The sequence below is a fragment of the Sitophilus oryzae genome, unplaced genomic scaffold (genome assembly GCF_002938485.1).
Source record: "Sitophilus oryzae breed Bouriz unplaced genomic scaffold, Soryzae_2.0 scaffold_179_pilon_pilon, whole genome shotgun sequence".
Taxonomy (NCBI): domain Eukaryota; kingdom Metazoa; phylum Arthropoda; class Insecta; order Coleoptera; family Curculionidae; genus Sitophilus; species Sitophilus oryzae.
This window is the reverse complement of record NW_022146501.1, coordinates 9,840,326-9,861,562: the sequence shown is the minus strand read 5'-3', so window position 1 is coordinate 9,861,562 and position 21,237 is coordinate 9,840,326. Positions and strand designations below refer to the sequence as shown.

Here is a 21,237-nt window from a genome sequence, read left to right as displayed (position 1 = left end):
TTCCAAAATTACAGTAGCTAGCGAAACGCGGTTTTCAATTTAAGATTAGGAATATTATTTGCAACCAAATTTGTAATAACATCAAAATCAGTCAAAGTCGCAGTTTTTGAGATAAAAAAAATTGGAAAAATTCCTTTACTTTGAAACTAAAAGAACTGCCTACCAACTTTTTATTAACGTATTTTAGTATGGGCGGCTATACGTGCCTCCCGGCGCCAATTTTTTTAAATGGCACACCGTGTATATAATTACATTTTTAGTTTCTACAATTAAAAAAAGGTAAATTTAATTAAAGTTTACCGCACTTTAATCTTAACGTTGTTGAAATATTTACGATTTTTTGAACATAAAGTAACAATTTTAATGCTTAATTTCTCTAGGCGTATTTATTTTTTTAAAATCCTGTATATTATTACAATTTTAGTTTCTGAACAGCCTGTACAGGGTGGCTCGAATTCGACGCTCATCATTGGGATTTCGGAAATCGTAAGAGATACAGGAGTTAAATGGAGGCAAAGTTGCGCAATTTGATGCTCAAGAAAATCCCGTATTGCATTTTGAAAAATTCCAAATACTTCCGAATTTATTCGAAATTTTCAATTTTGTTTTCTATTCTTTCGTGGCTTTATTTGTTAAGATAACTTAAAATGAAAAACACATTTTCATGGCCGCTTTTTCTCCTCTATAACTCTGTGTGATTAAATATTGACTCTGACGTTTCGGCTTCTGGTGACCATCATTAATTTAATTTTTTTAAATACGGACCTGATTTTTTTCAATTTAATTAAATCCTTTCATCACTCTTAAAACACTATATATAGTCACTTTGATATTTGCCTTCATTTACCAATATACCAATATAATTATAAATATACAATATAATTTTTTGACACCCTGTATATTGTGTATTAATTCATTGTGTGCATCAGTGTATTCTCTGGTTTGTGTTTTTAATATTTTTTTATGTTTTGTCCATAACAAATAAGAGAGCACACAGAATCACACTGCAGAAAATTTTATACTATTACGAATTTAACTATGACATAAAATTATATGTTGACAAAATATTTATTTACGATTATGACAAATTGAAACAATATTGTTAGAAAATATCGTCCGCACGGTATTTTATCTAGCAGCCATATTACAGATGAAATATACAAAATATTGCTCAAAATTATCGATATGCTACAAATATATCGATATTTCCATACATTCCTAGGCCTTGTCTTCGGCTGTCTATTTATAAATGGGAGAGGATCCCTGTAAATGCAGACGGGCTGCAATTTCCAATGTAAAGTCTGTCATTGCCGCACCTATTAGTTTATTTCTAATAAAACAGTTCAAAGGAGGTCTGAATGTCTGAAAGATCTGTCGGTAACTACCCAAAAATTTACTGAATTTTGAATATAAAGAATACCGTAGATGGTATTCACTTAAATCACATTCATTTTTAAGCAACTTTCAATAAAAATGAATTATGAATTTTCGAATATAAACTCACCGGCAAAAAAAACGGCCACTAAAAACTAGACCCAATTTCAAAGTTGGATTTCTCGCGAACCACTCATTAGATTTTGATGATTTTTTTTTTAAATTTTAAATTAATTCTTTCTTCACGGATGCTAGGTCAGAAATTTGTATTTCTAATTTGTTTTGAGCATATACAGGGCACAACAATAAAACGAAGTTTTTTGCCCGAAATTTGTAACACCCTGTAGGGTGCAGCACCGGTAGTAGCTATCGCTAAATTAAATCACATTATAGCCTCATCTTTTGGGAGCATTTTGTTTTTTTAATCACCACATTATCTCTTTTTGTATTGGAGATATGCTGTTTTAAAACGAACGTGTCGGAAAAATTCAGAATTTATCTCGGAAAACACAGAAAGTTTGTGTAAATAATCAAGGCGACATATAGGCAAAAATGGAGTATTTGCAGTATGAGAAAAACGGTTGTCAAATTAAAAAATGCCATTATCTGTAACGGATGTTGCTCGTATTGTAGTTTTAATTGATGGCCGAAGTCAACGCCATGTCTCCGATACCCTGGGTATATTCCGAACAGTCTAGGATGCCAGGAATAGGTATATGGAAACGGGAAATTTCACCAGGCGAGTGGACACTAGATATTAGTCCCTTAAAATTTCTTTACCTTTTTTTTAATTTTCTTGTTTTAGTTAGTTTACGGTTACGTTCTGATGTTTCATTTGATTTTAAAGCTTTTTTCAAGGCGTTTGTTTTAAAGCAGCGTATCTCCAATACAAAATGTCGTGATTAAAAAAAAAACAAAATGCTCACAAAAGATGAGACTACAATATGATTTGATTTAACAATAGCTAATACAGCTGCTGCACCCTTCTTCTTAAGGTGCCGTGCAGATTCCTGCGTAGGCGTTCATCTTTTTCTTCCTCATCAGATGGTTCTGTTAAATGCCGCGACTTGGAGTGCTTGGAAGTCCTGTATGCCTGTCCAATGACGAATATTTCTCAGCCAGGATAGCTTCCTTCGTCCTATCCCCCTTTTGGCCCCCTCTATTTTACCCTGGAGAATCAGACGCTGAAAGTGATAGCGTTCTCCACGTAGTATGTGTCCCAAATAGGCTATTTTCCTCTTCTTGATGATTTTGAAGAGTTCACGTTGTTCCAGACCAGCTCTTCTGAGAATGTCTTCATTCCTAACACGGTCGACCCAGGGCACTCTTAGCCTTGTCGTAGGGTCCACATTTCGAAGGCTTCAATTCGGTTTATTGTTGTTACCTTCAGTGTCCATGCTTCCACACCATATAACAAAACGGACCAGACATAGCACTTCACCATTCTGTATCTAAGGCCGAAGTTCAAATTCCTATCTCTGAGAAATCTTCGCAGTCTCAGAAAAGTCGATCTTGCTTGTTCGATCCTGCATTTGATCTCCTGATCCGGATACCACGTTTCGTTAACCATGCATCCCAAATATTTAAATTGTGTGACCTGCTTGATGACCTCTCCATTTAAGTAAATTCTGGTGTTCGGAATATTGTTTCTGGTAACAGCCATAAATTTAGTTTTTGTAGTATTTATGTTTAAACCCTGTCTTTGGCTTTCACTGTTTACCTTATTTAGAAGGATTTGGAGAATATTTGCATTGTCTGCCAATATCACTGTGTCATCCACATATCGGATATTATTAATTGGAATGCCATTTATTTTCAAACCAATGGGACTATCGGAGATTGAGTCAGTGAATGCTCTTTCCACATATAAATTGAACAACATTGGAGATAGAATACACCCTTGCCTTACCCCCTTTTTTATTTATAAATCTTCTGTTACTCCCACGCTATGTATACGAATTTCAGCTTTTTGGTTCCAATACAAATTACTGATGAGCCTTATATCTTTTCCATCAAGTCCATCAAGTCCCTGCTGCACCCTACAGAGTGTTAAAAAGTTTGGGTCTTATTGTTGTGCCCTGTATATGCTCAAAATAAATTCGGAATAAAAATTGCTGACGTAGCATCCGTTAAGAAGGAATAAATTTACAATTCAAAAAAAGTCATCAAAATATAATGAGTGGTTTGCGAGAAATCCAACTTTGAAATTGGGACTAGTTTTTAATGGCCGGTTTTTTTGCCGGTGAGTGTATGTTACCATCTTAACAGCACTTAAGGGACATAAAATATTCTAATAAAAAAAATATTGTAATAAAGTTGAGATGAGTTTTTTACGGCTATTAAGCTATCTGGTACACTTCGCACTAAAAGAGGTTCTAAAAAGAACAATGTTCCACTGCAAGGTCTGCTAGTAAACATTTTTAAGCTTAAAATATCTGAACCCTAGTTATTTAAACCCAAAAAATCGTAATACAAAAAGAAAGTGTCAAAACGGATGACAATATCAGGAAATAAATAAATAAATGCGGCAACTCGACCTTTTTTACAGCAAAGCTTCCACATGAATCCCCATCTGCAGATAAAAATAAATCAAAAAGTTCGTATAAATGTATGTCCTAAAATGCTTAGTTTCGGAGATACAGGGTGTAAAAGTGTCATTTTTATTTCAATTTTTTTCAAATAATTTATGAAGTAATGTCAATATTTGGATGAAAATTGGTGTCTGGGAGTTTTTTGATATGAGGAATTTGATTTTGATGTCAATATAGGTCCTACTTGTAGAGGGCGTCACCTACATATTTTTTAACAGGTTTGAAGAGTAATAACTTTTAATCCGTACCTGCATAAAACTACTGAGTAAAAAACTATACATTTACGAAGTTTTTTACGTAAAAAAGGTCTCTTGGTAAAAATTGCTACCGAGTAATGGTTCTCGAGATATTTGGAATCGAAATTATAAAGATAATAATTATAGATATATATTATAATTATATTAGATATACAATGAATTAATACACAATATACAGGGTGTCAAAAAATTATATTGTATATTTGTAATTATATTGGTATATTGGTAAATGAAGGCAAATATCAAAGTGACTATATATAGTGTTTTAAGAGTGATGAAAGGATTTAATTAAATTGAAAAAAATTATTTAATTTTTAATTATTATTATTTATTAAAATTTATTTTTTACCTATCACCATTGACATAAATTAAACATGTTGACTAAATATTTGTTAGACTGAAATCATAAATTTGAAATGTTTTTGTGCCAAAAGTTTAACAGAAACTGTTTTATCATAATTTTTTCGCAGAAAAGTTTATGATTAATTTAAAAAAATAAAAATTTTCTATATTTATTATTTCAGTCAAGTAACTGTCTATTCAACGTGTTTATTTTTTGTCAATAATGACGTGTATTGACTATTTTCAGCCTAAATATATTGAGAACGGCTGCTCGTAGCAATTTTTACCAAGAGGTATTTCTTACGTAAAAAGTCACGAAAATGTATATTTTTGCACTCCATAGTTTTATACAGGTACGGGCGAAAAATGTTACTACTCTTTCAAAACAGTTAAAATACACGTAGGTGATGGCGCCCTCTACAAGTAGGAGTCATATTGACATCAAAATCAAATTTTGACATCAAAATCTCATGTCAAATAACTCCCAGACACTAATTTTCATCCAAATATTGACTTTACCTCATAAATTATTAGGAAAAAATCGAAATAAAAATGAAAGTTCTACACCCTGTATCTCCGATACTAAGCATTTGAGGACGTATATTTATACGAACTTTTTTACTTGTTTTTATCTGCAGAATGTGTTGCCAAAGTTTTCGGAATACAGTTCAGACCACCCTGTATAATACAGTATGTCGCTTGTCTTTACAAGTGGACAAACTTTTTTATTGTCAACTTTTTTGAGAAAAATCAATTCTTCATATAAGTTTTTGCTTGTTCTACAATGGTTAATCCCGTTAATACTTTTCAAAATTTCCATACTGTTTTGGAGAAAAATAAAAAAATATGAAAATATAGTTGAACCCTAAATAGTCCCAAAAATCAAAAGGCTCTTTGATCGTAGTATTATTCTATTATTATCTCGTTCTTTGATAGATGGTTATTATTAAATTTGATCCACATATTTTTTTTGCTGTTTTAATATTTTAAAGAAGAATCAAATGTATTTAGTTCAATGCTACGGAAAAGGTACGGATTATAAATGTTGTGCCTAACATTTTAAAATAGCAAAAAATATGACGTTAATCAAAATTAATGAAAACGAAATGATACTATTATAGAACGCATTTTATTTTTGGTACTTTCAACGAGCGAATTTTGAATAAAAATTCAACCATATTTTCATATTTTTTATTTTTTTTTTCTAAAACGGTATGAAAATTAGAAAAAGTGTAAACGGGATTAACCATTTAAGAAAAACTTTAACAAAGTATGAATCTTTCTCAAAAACTTAATAATTAAAATGTTTTTCCTCTTGTAAAGACAATCCGGGGACATGCTATACAGGATGTCTCATTTTGGTTGAAATCAGACGGTATTTATATTTAAATTTTAAATTTATTTATAAAATGATATATAATTTTGAAAAGCTCATAGCAAGCCAGATCATATGATTTATAAATATACAGGGTGTTATATTTAAGAAAACATAACTTTAGTTAATATCTTCAAAAATATGCTTTTCCTAGAATAAGAGACTACGCCACTATATTCTACGTAAGAAGTGCTACAACAAACAATTTTCACCTTCTCGATACCTCTCACAGTAGCAGAGATACAGAGATATCCAAAAAAAAACAAAAAAGTTCAAAAAACCCGTCTTGACAAAAAAGTGGAACAGATTTGTACAAACCGCACCCTCCATTCTTCACTAATAACGAAGATGTATGATTTCAACCAAAACGGGTCACCCTGTACATAGAACAGTTAAGGGCAGCTGAAGGTTTATTGTTACACAATATTTCATTCTTTATTTTGAAAAACATTTTTACTTTAACTTACATCCGTTCTTGTATCAAGTACATCAAAAATTAAGAAATAAAATAATTAATAATATATTTATTTAATCAAATATTAATTTTAATCGAAATAGGGATGAAACCAGCGCGCAAGCGTCATATCTTGATCATATGGTCGATGACTTTAACTTTTGACATGCCTTTGTAACACCTATATTTTTTATTATCTCATTAAATATTTAACAGCATTACATAAAAAATCATACTCATAATATCAGAACATCTTTTAATAGAAACAATTAAATTAGAATATCTATTGATTTTTTTTCTATAAGTGTAAAATTGTTTTTTCAAATTAATCAAAAAATGTATTTTAAATAAAACTGAATTGGGGGGTTAAATAAGAGTTGTATTTTATGTAACTCGGGGTTTTACACTGATGATGAGTTATTGTGTGAAATTACGTGAAAAAAATCAATAGCTGATTGTTGCAAATATGCGCAGAGGGTACTAACAGAATTCGTACCACAAAAAAATATTTTTATTCGTTTTTCTGCGATTTTCAAACAAAAATCATAGGAAAAACGCTTGTGGGACTCAACTTTAGTTATTCTCTGAAGGTTTTTTCTTTATATTCCAAAAGAATACCGTCTAAATCATTTTATGAACAATTTCTATACAAAAATCACGAAAAAAGCGGTTTGGGACTCACCCTTAGCTATCCTCTGCAGTATAATATCTTTATGCTCCTCGGTATGGGGTTCCCCGACCACCACGAGCAAGTAGCATCCTGTTAGCGGACTCGGAGGGGGTGGAGCACCCTTTTCTTCCACCACAACTCCACCGTTCACCTCCATTACCCTGTTTTAACCTCCTTGTTACCCCGAAAAGTCCCTTTCACAGCCTTATAACGTTTCTAGCGTATGTTTCTCAATTCCGCGTCCCCTTTAGGGGGGAAACAAATAATGTAGGTCCTGTTTGATGCCTCCTATGCTCTCCCAAACCGCATATAGAAACGTACACTGAGGATGGCGGGACGGTCGAAGCGTCCTCGACGGTGGACCGATCGCGAATATGCTCGTCCGCCGGTTGCGCTATGCGGCTATTGGGGGGATCGTGTCCCCCCTCCCTTTTAGAGCTCCCCCCGCGCCGCGCCGCCACTGTAGGGAGCGACCGGTGTCTGGGTTAGGGGAGTTGACGGCGGCGCCCTAAAAGGGGGCAGGGAGGGGAGGAGGGGGAGCGACGACGCTCAGCTGACGACGACGGTCGTCGGGCCGGCAAGGGCTAGAACACGGTCGCGCTGTTGCCGGATAATCTCAGTTATCTGAAAATATACGTTTTCAAACTAAGTTAAATAACTTAAAAACGATTTATTTTAGGTATAAGAACATGTATACTCAAAAAGTAACGAATTGGAAAACCTTTTCACTAGTGAAATAAAAAAGTCGATTTCCGTTTGAAAAAAATGATTTATAATAATTTTTTAATCGCTCAATTCCATGACAGTTACCGCCATTATTATATGACATTTCAACAATTTAATTCTTGAAATAGACAGCCACATATTATCTTCTCTCTATGTCACAGTGGCTGTGGTAATCACTAAATTTAACTTTTAGAAAGAGACTCTAGAAATTTTTGGTTAGGTAGTTTTTTTCGTCCAAAAATTTTAAATATTTTTTTCTCAAAAACGGTTAATGTTAGGTATAGAGTGTTTAACATCAATATTCATAGAATTTTACAGAGAATTTAAGTATGTAATAAAAAATGGGGGTACCTATTTAAAATAAGAAAGTTGCTCTCATCTTCCAGTATTTCCGGAAGTGCTTCCATATACTTTTAATCGATAGACCTCCTTGTAAAGCAATGAGGTGGAAAAATCTCCGATCTAGATATTGTAGTTCTCTAGAAACTTCTAATGCACGCTCGACCTGGAACACCCTGTACAGGATGAGCAAAAACTATATACAGGGTGGTCCGAACTGTATTCCGGAAACTTCGACAGCATATTCTATAGATAAAAATAAGTAAAAAAGTTCGTATAAATGTATGTCATAAAATGTTTAGTTTCGGAGATATAGGGTGTAGAAATTTCATTTTTATTTCGATTTTTTCCAGATAATTTCTAAAGTATCGTAAATATTTGGATGAAATTTGGTGTCAGGAAAAAAGTTTTTTGACATGAGAAATTTGGATTTTGATGTCAATATGACTCCTACTCGTAGAGGGCGCCACCTACATATTTTTAACTGGTTTGAAGAGTAATAACTTTTTGTTTGTACCTGTATAAAACTACTAAGTAAAATAATATACATTTTAACGTAAAAAAGGTCTCTTAATAAAAATCGCTACGAGTAATGGTTCTCGAGATATTTGGAATAAATTTAAAATGTTTTTGTATCAAATCATCATTAATTTTAAAAAATTTAAATGTCCCAAATTTATAATTTCAGTCAAATAACTATCTACTCAACATGTTTATTTTTTGTCAATAATGACAGGTATTGACTATTTCCATTCTAAATGTCTTTAGAACGGCTGCTCGTAACGATCGGGATTCGATGATCCTTCGATGATGATAATCGAGATTCCTTACTATGTGGGTACCCTTAGCCTAAGCGCACACGAAAAAGCAAAAGAGGTGAAAACTGTTTTCACCTGATGCCTCAATGCAAATTAAATGGGCTAAATCACACTGATCAGCCTCGAGATTTAAGGCAGGTTTGGCCTCGTTTAGTCACAGTCAAGCTGATCGACTTCGCTCAATAGGTCGTCGTTTTATCATGAAACATTTTTAGTCGTGACCCATTCTGTATACATAAATTCATATTATGTTTATCTGTTTACACCTTGTAGCTACACACTACACAAAGATATTTATATATGTATTTTAGTTCAATAAAGCCATATTTTCTATCTTAAATTATATATATTGCATGTTATTAACATCCATAAATAAAATGTTTAAAACAGTGTATTATACATTACAGATATACAGTTGTTAGGTTTGTACAACGTAGACACTAATAGCGCTATTATTTTTCCATCCAAAGATATGTGTCATATTATCAATATTATACCATTGAGTGTAAGTGTACATATATACCGTATGATACAAAATAAACTCTATCGGCATAATTATATCGTCAAGATGGGTTGGAATTGACGTCCTATGATATTTACATGATATAATACCTCAAAAATGCATATACAAAAATATTAGATATGGATGATGTTTAGATACTGAATGATGTTTTTAAAAACAGGTAATAAATGTCAACCAACTTATTATTCGGAGCACGATTGACGGCTTTTATTATGCCTCCTTTAAATCAATCTCTCGATTAAATCAGTTGTTACTGTTAGTTTTATTACAGGTGACTCATTCAAAGCGTTTTCGAATCAATATTTGACATACAAAATGTTGGTAAACCGGTAAAATTTAACAGAATTTACTCTAGTGACATACTACTAAAAATTTGTGCCCAAATTTATTATATTACATATGTTTACTAATAAAAATAATTTATCACTATAATTCCATGAAATCTAATAATATGTACATAATGATATATGTATAATGATATTGTTACGTTTTTCGTCGGTTCCGTGTGGATAGGAAGTCACAATTTATTTAAACACAATTTATTCTACACTAAGTAACAAAACAATAACGATAAAAAACTTAAAGGACTATTTACAAACTATTTATAACTATTTATCTACAGGTATATAGGCCTCAGGCGTCGGCTTATATACTCACAGCTAAACAGTTCTAGAATAATCCGTTAGACGTTAGATCATTAGGTGCATAGAGAAGGTTTAGAATGTTCTTGTATGTACTCCTCCATTCCAGTGGAACTCGATTGTTCTCGAACGTTCGAATAAATCATTACGGTGTCTATTCTTTAATGCGATATTAAGGTCATATGGGGGCGGGACATATTAGTTAGTTAGGTTAGGCCGAGTCCACACGGGTCCGCAACAATATTATGATATTTCTTCGTTAAAGCATAATACAGACGACTAGACTAGAGGTGGGAATTCTAGTTCCTTGGGAGGAACTAGTTCCTTGGTTCTAGTTCCTCCAGAGGAATAGTTCCTTGAACTAGATATTTAGTTCACAATAGTTCCCGACTAACATTGACATCCCTCTTGCTTGCTAATGCGTTTCGTTGTCAGTCAGAACTATTCACAGTATGATGTGTATAATTTTTATAATGTACGGAGATATAACGAGACGTGTAATTGTGTATGTTAAAAACATATAGGTAAGTTTTATTGCAGATAAAAAAAATAAAAAAGAAACTCAAATCAGAGTTTAAAGAACTATATCACAAATCAATTAGGGCAAATATTACAAAAAAAAAATTACGAAAAATTGCATTTTTCCTCACTTCAAGCTTTTTGTTTTTGTCTAAAAATTCAGAATATCTACTTCGTTTTATAAGATATTTCTTAATTTTAGGGACCTAAAGTGAAACATTCCCATAAAATATTTAAAAAACAAACTAAAAATCAAAAACAGTATCCACGACAATTTTTTTACCGTGGTAATTACGCCAGCTGTGGCAATAGACAAGGCCGAATCCATCATCGTCGCCTTGTATTATATCTCGGATCTACCGACTGAATAGATTCCCGTGAACTAGTCTTTTAATTAGTTCCTCTATGTCCGGATCCGATAACATACGGCTGGCACTCCCCACGCCTGCCCAGCATCAGTGGCGCATGCTGCTCCATACGGGGTCTTGTGCAGAACAGGTCCCCACGAAATCGTGGTTTTTTTAATTTTTAATGTGGATCCCATAGTTAATGGAATGGTTTAAAAGAAAAAAATTGTTGGATGAACCACTTTTTCTACGAAAAAAATAATTGAAAATTCCAAATTTTCACTACATTTCAATGCGAAAACTCCCTATTATAACCTTCATAAAGACAGTAAAATACAAGGTTATGCACAGTGTTGCCATACTCACCCTGTGAAAAATCGACGAAAACGTTCTACTTTATATTCATTTTTTTTACATTTAGTACGCACTTTAAGAACACGAAAAAATTACAAATATAATAAACGAGGCAAAACAAAAACACTATAAAAAATAAATTGACAATAAAATCATTACACAGTATTTAGCACAATTGTTTAAAAATATTTTTCCCGGATTTGTTCAGTAAGATTCCGAAATCGATGTGATCTGCGTACTTCCAAACACTCCCCACCAACCTAACCTAACCAATGCATTAACACCCCAAATAACCAGACTAACCAATGCATTACCACCCTCCAAATAACCAGAATATCAACCAAACCTAACCAATGCATTAACACCCCCAAATAACCAGGCTAACCAATGCATTAACACCCTCCAAATCACCAGGCTAACCAATGCATTAACACCCTCCAAATAATCAGGCTAACCAATGCATTACCACCCTCCAAATAACCAGCCTATCTAACCTAACCTAACCAATGCATTAACACCCCCAAATAACCAGGCTAACCAATGCATTAACACCCTCCAAATAACCATGCTAACCAATGCATTACCACCCTCCAAATAACCAGGCTAACCAATGCATTAACACCCCCAAATAACCAGGCTAACCAATGCATTAACACCCTCCAAATAACCAGGCTAACCAATGCATTACCACCCTCCAAATAACCAGGCTAACCATTGCATTAACACCCTCCAAATAACCAGGCTAACCAATGCATTACCACCTTCCAAATAACCAGGCTAACCTAATTGAGCCTAATGACAAAACTTCATTGATTACGCGTCGAAAAACAGTATATATTAAAAAAACTTATATTTTCGTAGAACCTGAAAAATCCGCAAATTTTATTTCAGAAATTGCTTTAAAATAATCCACACTAACGAATAAGCTACTAGACAGTTCAATTTTTGTTGCACTAAAGTGATAACTTACCGTTTTAAGTCCCTCCACAACAACTTTATTTCAGAAGAAAATCATATAAAGTAATTTTATTGACAACGTCGCAAATTCTATGCGAAGGCCATAGATGACATACCGATGATCGATTAACTGTCAATCGAAAAAGTCATAAAATTGCTAGCTTGAGCTGATGTAAATAAATATATTTTCTTAATTTTTATGCTTACAAAGAAGATTCGTTACATTTTTGTGCTTAAATTAGATCATTCCACGTCTATATAAGGTAATAAAGTACTAATATGTGATGTTTTTACTGAATCCGTGTAGAAAATTTAACATATTTACTGTCCGTCGCCTGTACCTAAAATACGTTTTTTCCGCTTTTTAAAGATAAAACACATTCATCCAACAATTTTTATGCTTAAAAATATTCAGTTTAAGATAATCTTGCAAAAAAATCCCAAAAAAGTGTTAAATGCGTGGGGACCTATTGTGCACCAGAGCCCTCCATACGTATACTATGTAGTCTTTTATATAGTTCCTTTAGGTCCGGTTCCGATAAAATATGGCTGGCACTCCCCACTCCTGCCTAGCATCGATCGCGCTGGCCCGATCCATACGTACGTAAACTAGTCTTTTTTAATTCCTCTAGGTCCGGATCCGATAACGTACGGCTGGCACTCTCCACTCCTGCCTAGCATCGATCGCTCCGGCCGATCGCTAAGTAAACTAGTCTTTTATTTAGTTCCTCTAGGTCCGGATCCGATAACATACGGCTGGCACTCCCCACTCCTGCCTACCATAATACATTAAAATACGCAACCAACCGTCATTGAACCGTCCAATCAGATCAAAGGAGTAATCGTTGTAGATCGTGCGTTATCGATGATGTTCGGTACCTGGAGAAAATTGACAATTGACAAGAGAATTAATTGTTTATTATTTATTATTTTTGACTTTTTAGTTCGTTTAATTTAATAATTACTAAAACCAGTAGTTCGAAAGATATATTTAAAAATAAAAGATAAAAATCCAAAAAATTAATTATCTATTAACGTGGATTTGGACGACAATAGGTAAGAACACTAAATTTATTTCTATATTCGATATAAACTTGTTTATTAGGTTTTTAGTTTGTGATGTTTCATGTGATGATCATTTTCATGTTCATCGTCTTTGAATTGACATGAGGATATCTATGGAAAAGTAACTAATCTGAAAGTAAGCCAACATATCGTTTGTCCTTTGTGTGCTAAAGAAAAGATTTTCTTTTCGCATCGTGAGGAAGTATTACATCAATTAAAAAATGTTAGGAAGTTGATTACTTGTCATGGAAAAGTATACCAATGGAAATTATTTGTTAAAGAAGTATAATTCTAAGGGTAAATTTTATTATAATTAGTAACCTGTCTATTTTTTATATGTAGATGTTTCAGGTTTTAAGAATAAATTGGTTGAACCCAAAATCTGGAGGAAGTACCTATATCCATACACAGAATATGCCCATTAAGAATACTAGTCCAAATTTGCTTTAATGGTAGGCAATTATTCAATACAAATTAACTTTTTAAGTGACTGAAATATTAAATAGTTTAGAATATGGTATAACAATGTAAAAAAATACTATTTTCAGGAACGATTAGGGCCCGATATATTTGAAACTCATGTTGGACATAGTATTGAGTTGGGTAGAATATTATTCTACGTTAAGTGAGGATATCAGATACCTATTATTGTACTGTATTTTAATATATACATTAGAATTGTTGGTTTTTTCATATTTGTTTTATATATTATTTTACTTACAAGTTATATAAAGTTAACACTAAAATCTACTTTTTGACTTATATAAGTTAGTCTGTGGTTTAATGCGTGATTACATCCACATTATGATTTCAAGTTTTTAAAATATAAATATTATAACTGGCTTTAAAAACTCCATTAAACTGTTAAAAGTGTAATTTATTTCAAAATAAATATACATATACCTATACCTAGGTATATATTAATATCGAAAAATATATATTAATATCGAAAGACATTTTTATTTCCTTAACACCAATTTAATCATCACATACATATGTATAAACATTTATTTACGTTATTTCAAATGAAGACCACAGGAAAAACCAGCTTTGTTCATTTTAACTGGAGCCGAGAAAATGCAATTACAAGTGAACTACTCTGGTTTTTCTCCTGTAGGGCAAAATAACTAAGCTGTAATATCTCTGGGACTAAGCATATTATTATTGCTTTCTTTGATGGTGCCTCAAATAGTGCTAACACTTGCCTATAAAATTGTCTCGCTGTCAATTTCTATGTAAATGTAACATATTATCTGGTTATTTCCATGTAGTCTTCAAATGATCTAAAAATTCAGCAGGAATGATCCATTATGCAGCAAACACACTGATGTTGAATCATTGGAAGCTTTTTTGTGGGCATTTCACAAATAAAATCAAATGTCTGATCAAAAACTGAAAATGCAAAACAGATAGCAAGCTTTATAAATACATACATATATATAAATAATCATACCTACATCTATTTATGTCGTACAATCCAACCGATATTTTAATATCCTAACCCAAGTAAATAATCAAAATGCACTTTTTATATCAAAAGCAGTAATGTTACCAAGGGTTCCAATTAATATCCAGGATTTAAAAAAAACACGATCCTAATTCTTATTATTTTTCTAAATACGTATTGTCTGATAGGCAATTACAAAATATAAATCTGATGTAAATAGAAAAATAAAGTAAAAACTGTAAAAACAGGTAAAAACACAGGGTAAAAACTCTTCGGTAAAAACAACAACAAAATTCTAACCAAAGGTTGGAGCCTGCTCTGAATTCCATTGCTCGAGGCAGTGGAGTAGAGACAGGTGTCGTCTGCGAATAACGCAAGACGAGTCTCCAGGGATTTGGGGATATCCGGCCGATCGGTCCAGGGCTCCGGCCGATCGGTACGTAAACTAGTCTTTTATTTAGTCACTCCCCACTCCTGCCTACCATCGGGCTACGCGCGCTGGCCGATCCGTCTCCGTCGCATATTATATATCGGTCACAGTCTCGATCCCGGAATAGGTCCTGAGGAACTAGTTCTTTGAGAAACCAGGAACTAGTTCCTTTCATTCCGGGGTCGGAATAGTTCATTGGAACTAGTTCGTTCACGAACTACACACCTCTAGACTAGACTGATTTGACTACTTTTCATTTGTTTTTGAACAGAGAAAACTGCTATATTGAACTTACATAACATTTTCAGCTTATTCAACCATTTCCAATTATGGTGTAGCCTCCCTTTGTATAGTTGGGCCCATGGTTATCTATTGTTGACTATGCAGGCCGAAGTTATACCTGCGAACTTTCGAATATCATGGTCCCATCTCAGGTTCGGTCTTCTTCTAGGTCTCTTAATTCCTCGTGGGTTCCATGCTGTAATTTTTGTGATCCATCTGTTGTCCGTTTTTCTTGCCAGGTGTCCTGCCCATTGCCATTTGAGGGATTTGACTCTGTGGATGACATCTATTACCTGAGTCTTTTGTCGTATCCACTCTATTCTTTTACGGTCTCTCTTGGTTATTCCTAGCATATTTCGTTTTATTGAGTGTTGTGCGACCTGCAGTTTCCTTATGATATCCATTTTAAGTGTCCATGTTTCGCATTCATAGGTCATGACTGACAGTACGCATTGCTCGAATGTTTTCTTCTTTAAATATACTAATATGATGTCTTTTATGTTTCTCTTCTGCTAAAAGCCAACTATTATTATTTTCATCGTCATCGCTCATCAAACCGCGCGCGGAATTTTTAACAAGTCTATTTATAAACCGTTTTCTACAATTATATGCGCCACGCTGTGTCTGCGTATGTGTGCACACATTCGTCTACCCGACTTTAATGAATTCCATTTTTGCCAGTAATGATTCATGTCCGTTAGCAGGCCTTTTTTAATACTGTACGATCGAAAAGAAAACAATATCGCTGCTTTTGTGTTACCATAATTTCGAAAATAGATAATAAAAAACCATTTAAATAAATATATAAATAAATAAATCTTTATTCATCGTTGAAGTATACAAACAGATATAAATATAAATATGTACTTCTGCCACTCATAAGACTAGTCAGAGAAAAAGTACAAAAAAAGAAAAAGTACACAATTTTAGAAATCTTATTAAAACATTTTATGCCTAAGTATGACGGTGCATTCTGACTCACAGTCAACCTTGAGTATGGTAGATGTAGATCACTGGCAAATCTAGTCTCATGAGAATGATAATCTCTGTTTAATTAAAATTTATTTCTTTTAGTATATATATTCAAAATTAATTGTTAAATGTACATGTTAGGAAGTGACATTATGTTATGCATTCTAAATAGTGGTCTACAAGATGTGTCAGGTGATACATTAAGCATATACCTTAAAATCCTTTTTTGCAAGTTGAAAGCCTTTTTGAAAGTGAGAGGAGGATCCCCAGGATAACAGATCATATTGTAGGATCGACTATACTAGGCCAAAGTAAACAAGTCTCAGTATATTCATACTAACATTTGTACGTAGCGTTCTAATTAAGAAGCAAGCACTGTTAAGTTTTGTACATAAAATATCTATGTGAATAGACCATGTTAGTTTTTGGTCCAAATTAAGAGCCAGAAATTTCACTACGCTATCATTTCTTATTGACTGTCCACACTAACATTTTTTGGAAGAAATCGTATAAGAGCTGTCTTTTGGAAATTTAATCTAAGACCGTTATTAGTTCATTTATTATTAGTTTCTAGATAATATATTTTTTATTATTTGCTAATAGATTTGTGTACAGGTTGGGTCAAATTGGACGCTTTTAAAAGGGAACACCCTTTTCTATAGGAGATAGACAAAAACTAGTATCGGTGTCTGGAGCTCAATTTTTGTCAAAAACATGATGGTGAAACCGCATATCGATATCTGTTACCGTTTCGGAGTTACGGGGTGTTTTTCAAAAATATGCATTTTTAACAAATCGCTGTAACTTTTTTGCTATGGAAAATTTTGTATTTTTATGAAAACATTTCCAAAGCACCTTTTTACGTAGAATTTAATGGTTTAAATATAATTTTTTTTAAATTAATAATTTATGAATTATCAACAGAAAATTTGGTTTTTTATATGGGACACCCTGTATATTTTTTAATTTATTGAAAAGAATTTAAAATTACCTTTCCAAAATATAACACACTTGATATTCTGCTCGATTCCTCTTCGAGATATAGAGTATATAAAAATTCGCCCGCTTTAAATAAGTAGGCTTTGAACGGCACCGGCTGTAATGCAAAATAATTCTAGCTGTGAGATGTGAGCATCAATTAAAACGAAAATAATATTTGCTATAAGATATGCAGAATTTTATAACAATTTAAAATATATTTAACCAACATCAACACATTTAAACTATATCTAATAACAATAAAAATAAATACGAAGACATGAGATTTTGCTACAGGTGTTTGACATATCGACCGTCTTCTGTTATGGACAGACGGGGCAGTTTTTTCAACTCAGTAGGGGTGAAAGATACCCTCTCATAACTGCTAAGTATTTCTAATTCTTGTCTAGATTATACGGAAGAATAAGGAACCTTTATTCTTCCGCAAATATATCCATAGGATTAGATCCATGGGCACTAAGTCAGGCGGCCTCGACGGCCAACGGCTGGGATCTTGGTTAGCTATTCAATTATTCTTGAAATTGGCTGCAAAAATTTGCTGATAACTTCAGCGTTCAGAGGCGGTGCGTCGTCTTGCTGGAAAAATATGTTTTCGAGTTCCATTAAGGGCATATCTTCAATAAGGGGTCCAAAGCCTACTAGTTAAAAGTGGCGAACTTTTAAAAATTCTGTATTTCGAAGGGGATTATAACAAAATATCAGGTGTGCTATATTTTTGGAAAGGTAATTTTAAATTCTTTTCAGTTAATTAAAAATATATAGGGTGTCCCAAATAAAAAATCAATTTTTCTGTTGATAACTCTTAAATTATTAATTTTAAAAAAATTATACTTAAACCATTAAATTACGTAAAAAGGTGCTTTGGAAATGTTTTTATAGAAATACAAAATTTTCCATAGTAAAAAAGATACAGCGATTTGTTAAAAATGCACATTTTTAACAAACGCCCCGTAACTCCGAAACGGTAACAGATATTGATGTGCGGTTTTCACCATCATGTTATTGATGAAAATTGAGCTCCAGACACCAATATTAGTTTTTGTCTATCTCCTATAGAAAAGGGTGTTTCCATTTAAAAGCGTAGAATTTGACCCACCCTGTATATAGCCTAAACGTCAAATTTAGTTATTACCACAGCCACTGTATCATAAAGAGAAGATGTGGCTGTCAAAAATTCAATCAATTTCAAAAATTAAATTGTTCGAATGTCATATAATAATGACCGCAGCTGTCAAGGAATTGAGCGATTAAAACATTTTCATAAATAATTTTTTTCAAATAGAAACCAACTTTTTTATTTCACTAGTGAAAAGGCTCTCAATTAGTTCTCAATTAAGTTCTCAATTACTTTTTGACTATACTATCTAAAATAAATTGTTTTTAAGTTATTTAAGATTTAGTTTTAAAGCGTATATTTTTCTTGATTTTGACCAGAAGCCTATAACTTTAAACGTCTAGTGATGTAAACCAATAGATCTGGCCATGTGATATTGTGATACTTTGTTCAAAAAGGCAGTATGTTATCGATCATCATTTCCAAGCGAACTTTGAGCTGTTTTATTTTTTTGTTTTTTTTTAATAATACAGTATGTTATTACTAATATCAACTATTAGATATCACCACACACTAAACTAAATTTAGTTTGTGATATCACATCTAATTTAGTTTGTGATATCACTAGAGAGCAAAAATACGAGATATATTTGGATAAATACAGTTTTTAAACTCTCAAGTAGGCAGTATTTATAATATAGGAAATTCAAATAATTCGTTTTTTTTTTGACAGATAGAAATAAATTGTCTGACTGTTTGACTCTTAATACCAAAGCAAGCTAGATAAAATCAAGAAAAATATACGTTTTCAAACTAAATCATAAATAACTTAAAAACGATTTATTTTAGTTATAGGAACATATATCCACAAAAAGTATCGAATTGGAAAACCTTTTTCACGAGTGAAATAAAAAAAGGGAGTTTCCATTTAAAAAAAAATGATTTATGATAATTTTTTAATCGTTCAATTCCATAACAGCTACGGCTATTATTAAATAACATTTGAACAATTTAATTTTTGAAATAGATAGCCACATGTCTACTTTTTATATCACAGTGGCTGTCGTAGTCTCTAAATTTGACTTTTAGGCTATACAAATTTTTTTGACAGGTAGTCTTTCGTCCACAAATTTTAAATATTTTTTTCTCAAAAACGGTTAATGTTAGGTATAGACTGTTATAAAATCAATATTCATAGAATTTTACAGAGAATTCAAGTATGTAATAAAACTTCCGGTAACTTCCGGAAGTGCCACCATATTGAAAATATTTTTAATCGATAGATCTCGTTTTAAAACAATGATGTGCAAAAAATCTCCGATCTAGAGATTGTGGTTCTCTAGAAATTTCTAATGTACGCTTAGCCTGGGACACCCTGTATTACACCCTGGTATTTGAGTAAATTTCTTTTATAACACCAAATATTCCATCCTAAATTGTACATAACACTAATCCATTGATTCCCTATTTTGCGCCTAATGTATTCGGCGCTGTTTGTTCTCGGAATTCCGATAATGATTCATTACGGTACTGTCATTTATCGGAACTAATTCGATCTAACAAAGATAATTAACCAAAACATTGACTCGCTAATTACTCAGCCGATAATGTTTAATTAATTAAACAGACGCTAGTAATAAAAAGAAAACACACTGACTGGAATTACAGTATTATCTCTGCTAATTAAATTGGAATGAAATTAAGAACGAAAAAACGCAGGCTGATGCATATTTATGGTGAAGTAAGTTATTGAATTTTATTAGTTATAGGTGACTAACCAATTATACTGTAAAAGCATTTCTTTTTTTCATATGGTAAGGTTTTTGTATCTAAGTATATCTTGAAAATACTTCTGGCACCTAATTATCCTAAATAAACTCACAAGAAGAAGGCAGAAAAATGCCATGATTCATTTAAAAATATGTAATAACTAGCGTGTACCCGCGACTTCGAATTACCGTTCGCGTCGAATTAATCATTTGTAATGGTGATGATAAAGCAAAGCAAGAATTTCCATTAACATACAAACTGGATAAAATTTTCTCACATTTATGTCAGCGTGAGAAAAAACAATATGGCGATATTATTATATAACCTGGTAATATTTGAGGGGTAGTTTCATCTCGTTGGAATTTGACTTTCGAAAAAGCCGTTTGCCAAAAATAAGCTTTTTAGGTCAAGTAGTTTAAGCATGAATCGTGGTTAATCAATTACCCAACTTTTTGGAACCCTGTGTGATTTTTTTAAAAATTTCAAAATATGTAAAAAAACAAAATAAATTATGCGTGTCCAAGTGTTTTCCCGAAAGACTAACCGTTTTTTTAAATAACAAATATTGTAATATTTGAGGGGCGTTTTCATCCTCTTGGAATTTGAGATTCGAGAAACCCCTCCTTATCGAACCTATTGCCAAAAATCAGCTTTAAACGTCAAGCAGTTTAAGTACCGTATGATCGGCGTCCAGTTGGCTGGGAAATGACGATCGATGACATTTCCCATATAAATTTACATATAAAGTGACAGCGATCTTCATTTCATAGCCATCGCTGACGCCGTTTTTTCTCAATCATACGGTAGAATCGTGATTATTCAATGGTCATATTTTATGAAACACCCTGTATAAATTTTTAAAAAATCTCAAAATACGTAAAACAACAAAATAAAATATACGTGTTTAAGAGTTTTTTTCCGAAAAACTCCT

General features: G+C 32.7%; 1 protein-coding gene and 2 long non-coding RNA genes across 3 annotated transcripts in view; 1 reads left to right on the top strand and 2 right to left on the bottom strand.

The window, feature by feature from the left end:
* LOC115882780 (microtubule-associated protein futsch) overlaps positions 1-7,437 on the bottom strand; it is a 195,606-nt gene extending 188,169 nt beyond the window's left edge. Inside the window, exon 1 of the mRNA XM_030901020.1 lies at positions 7,076-7,437. Coding sequence (XP_030756880.1) covers positions 7,076-7,220 — 145 coding nt within the window. The 5' untranslated portion in view covers positions 7,221-7,437. The remainder of the gene's footprint in view (positions 1-7,075) is intronic.
* A 5,639-nt stretch (positions 7,438-13,076) lies between these two features.
* LOC115882894 lies at positions 13,077-14,043 on the top strand. Its single transcript, XR_004050288.1, has 4 exons — positions 13,077-13,343; positions 13,393-13,649; positions 13,704-13,804; positions 13,901-14,043. It is a non-coding gene; the product is annotated as an uncharacterized LOC115882894 (long non-coding RNA).
* A 569-nt stretch (positions 14,044-14,612) lies between these two features.
* LOC115882895 lies at positions 14,613-15,003 on the bottom strand. The gene is made up of 2 exons (XR_004050289.1): positions 14,806-15,003; positions 14,613-14,744 (listed from the first exon to the last, which is right to left on the bottom strand). It is a non-coding gene; the product is annotated as an uncharacterized LOC115882895 (long non-coding RNA).
* Positions 15,004-21,237: the final 6,234 nt, after the last annotated feature.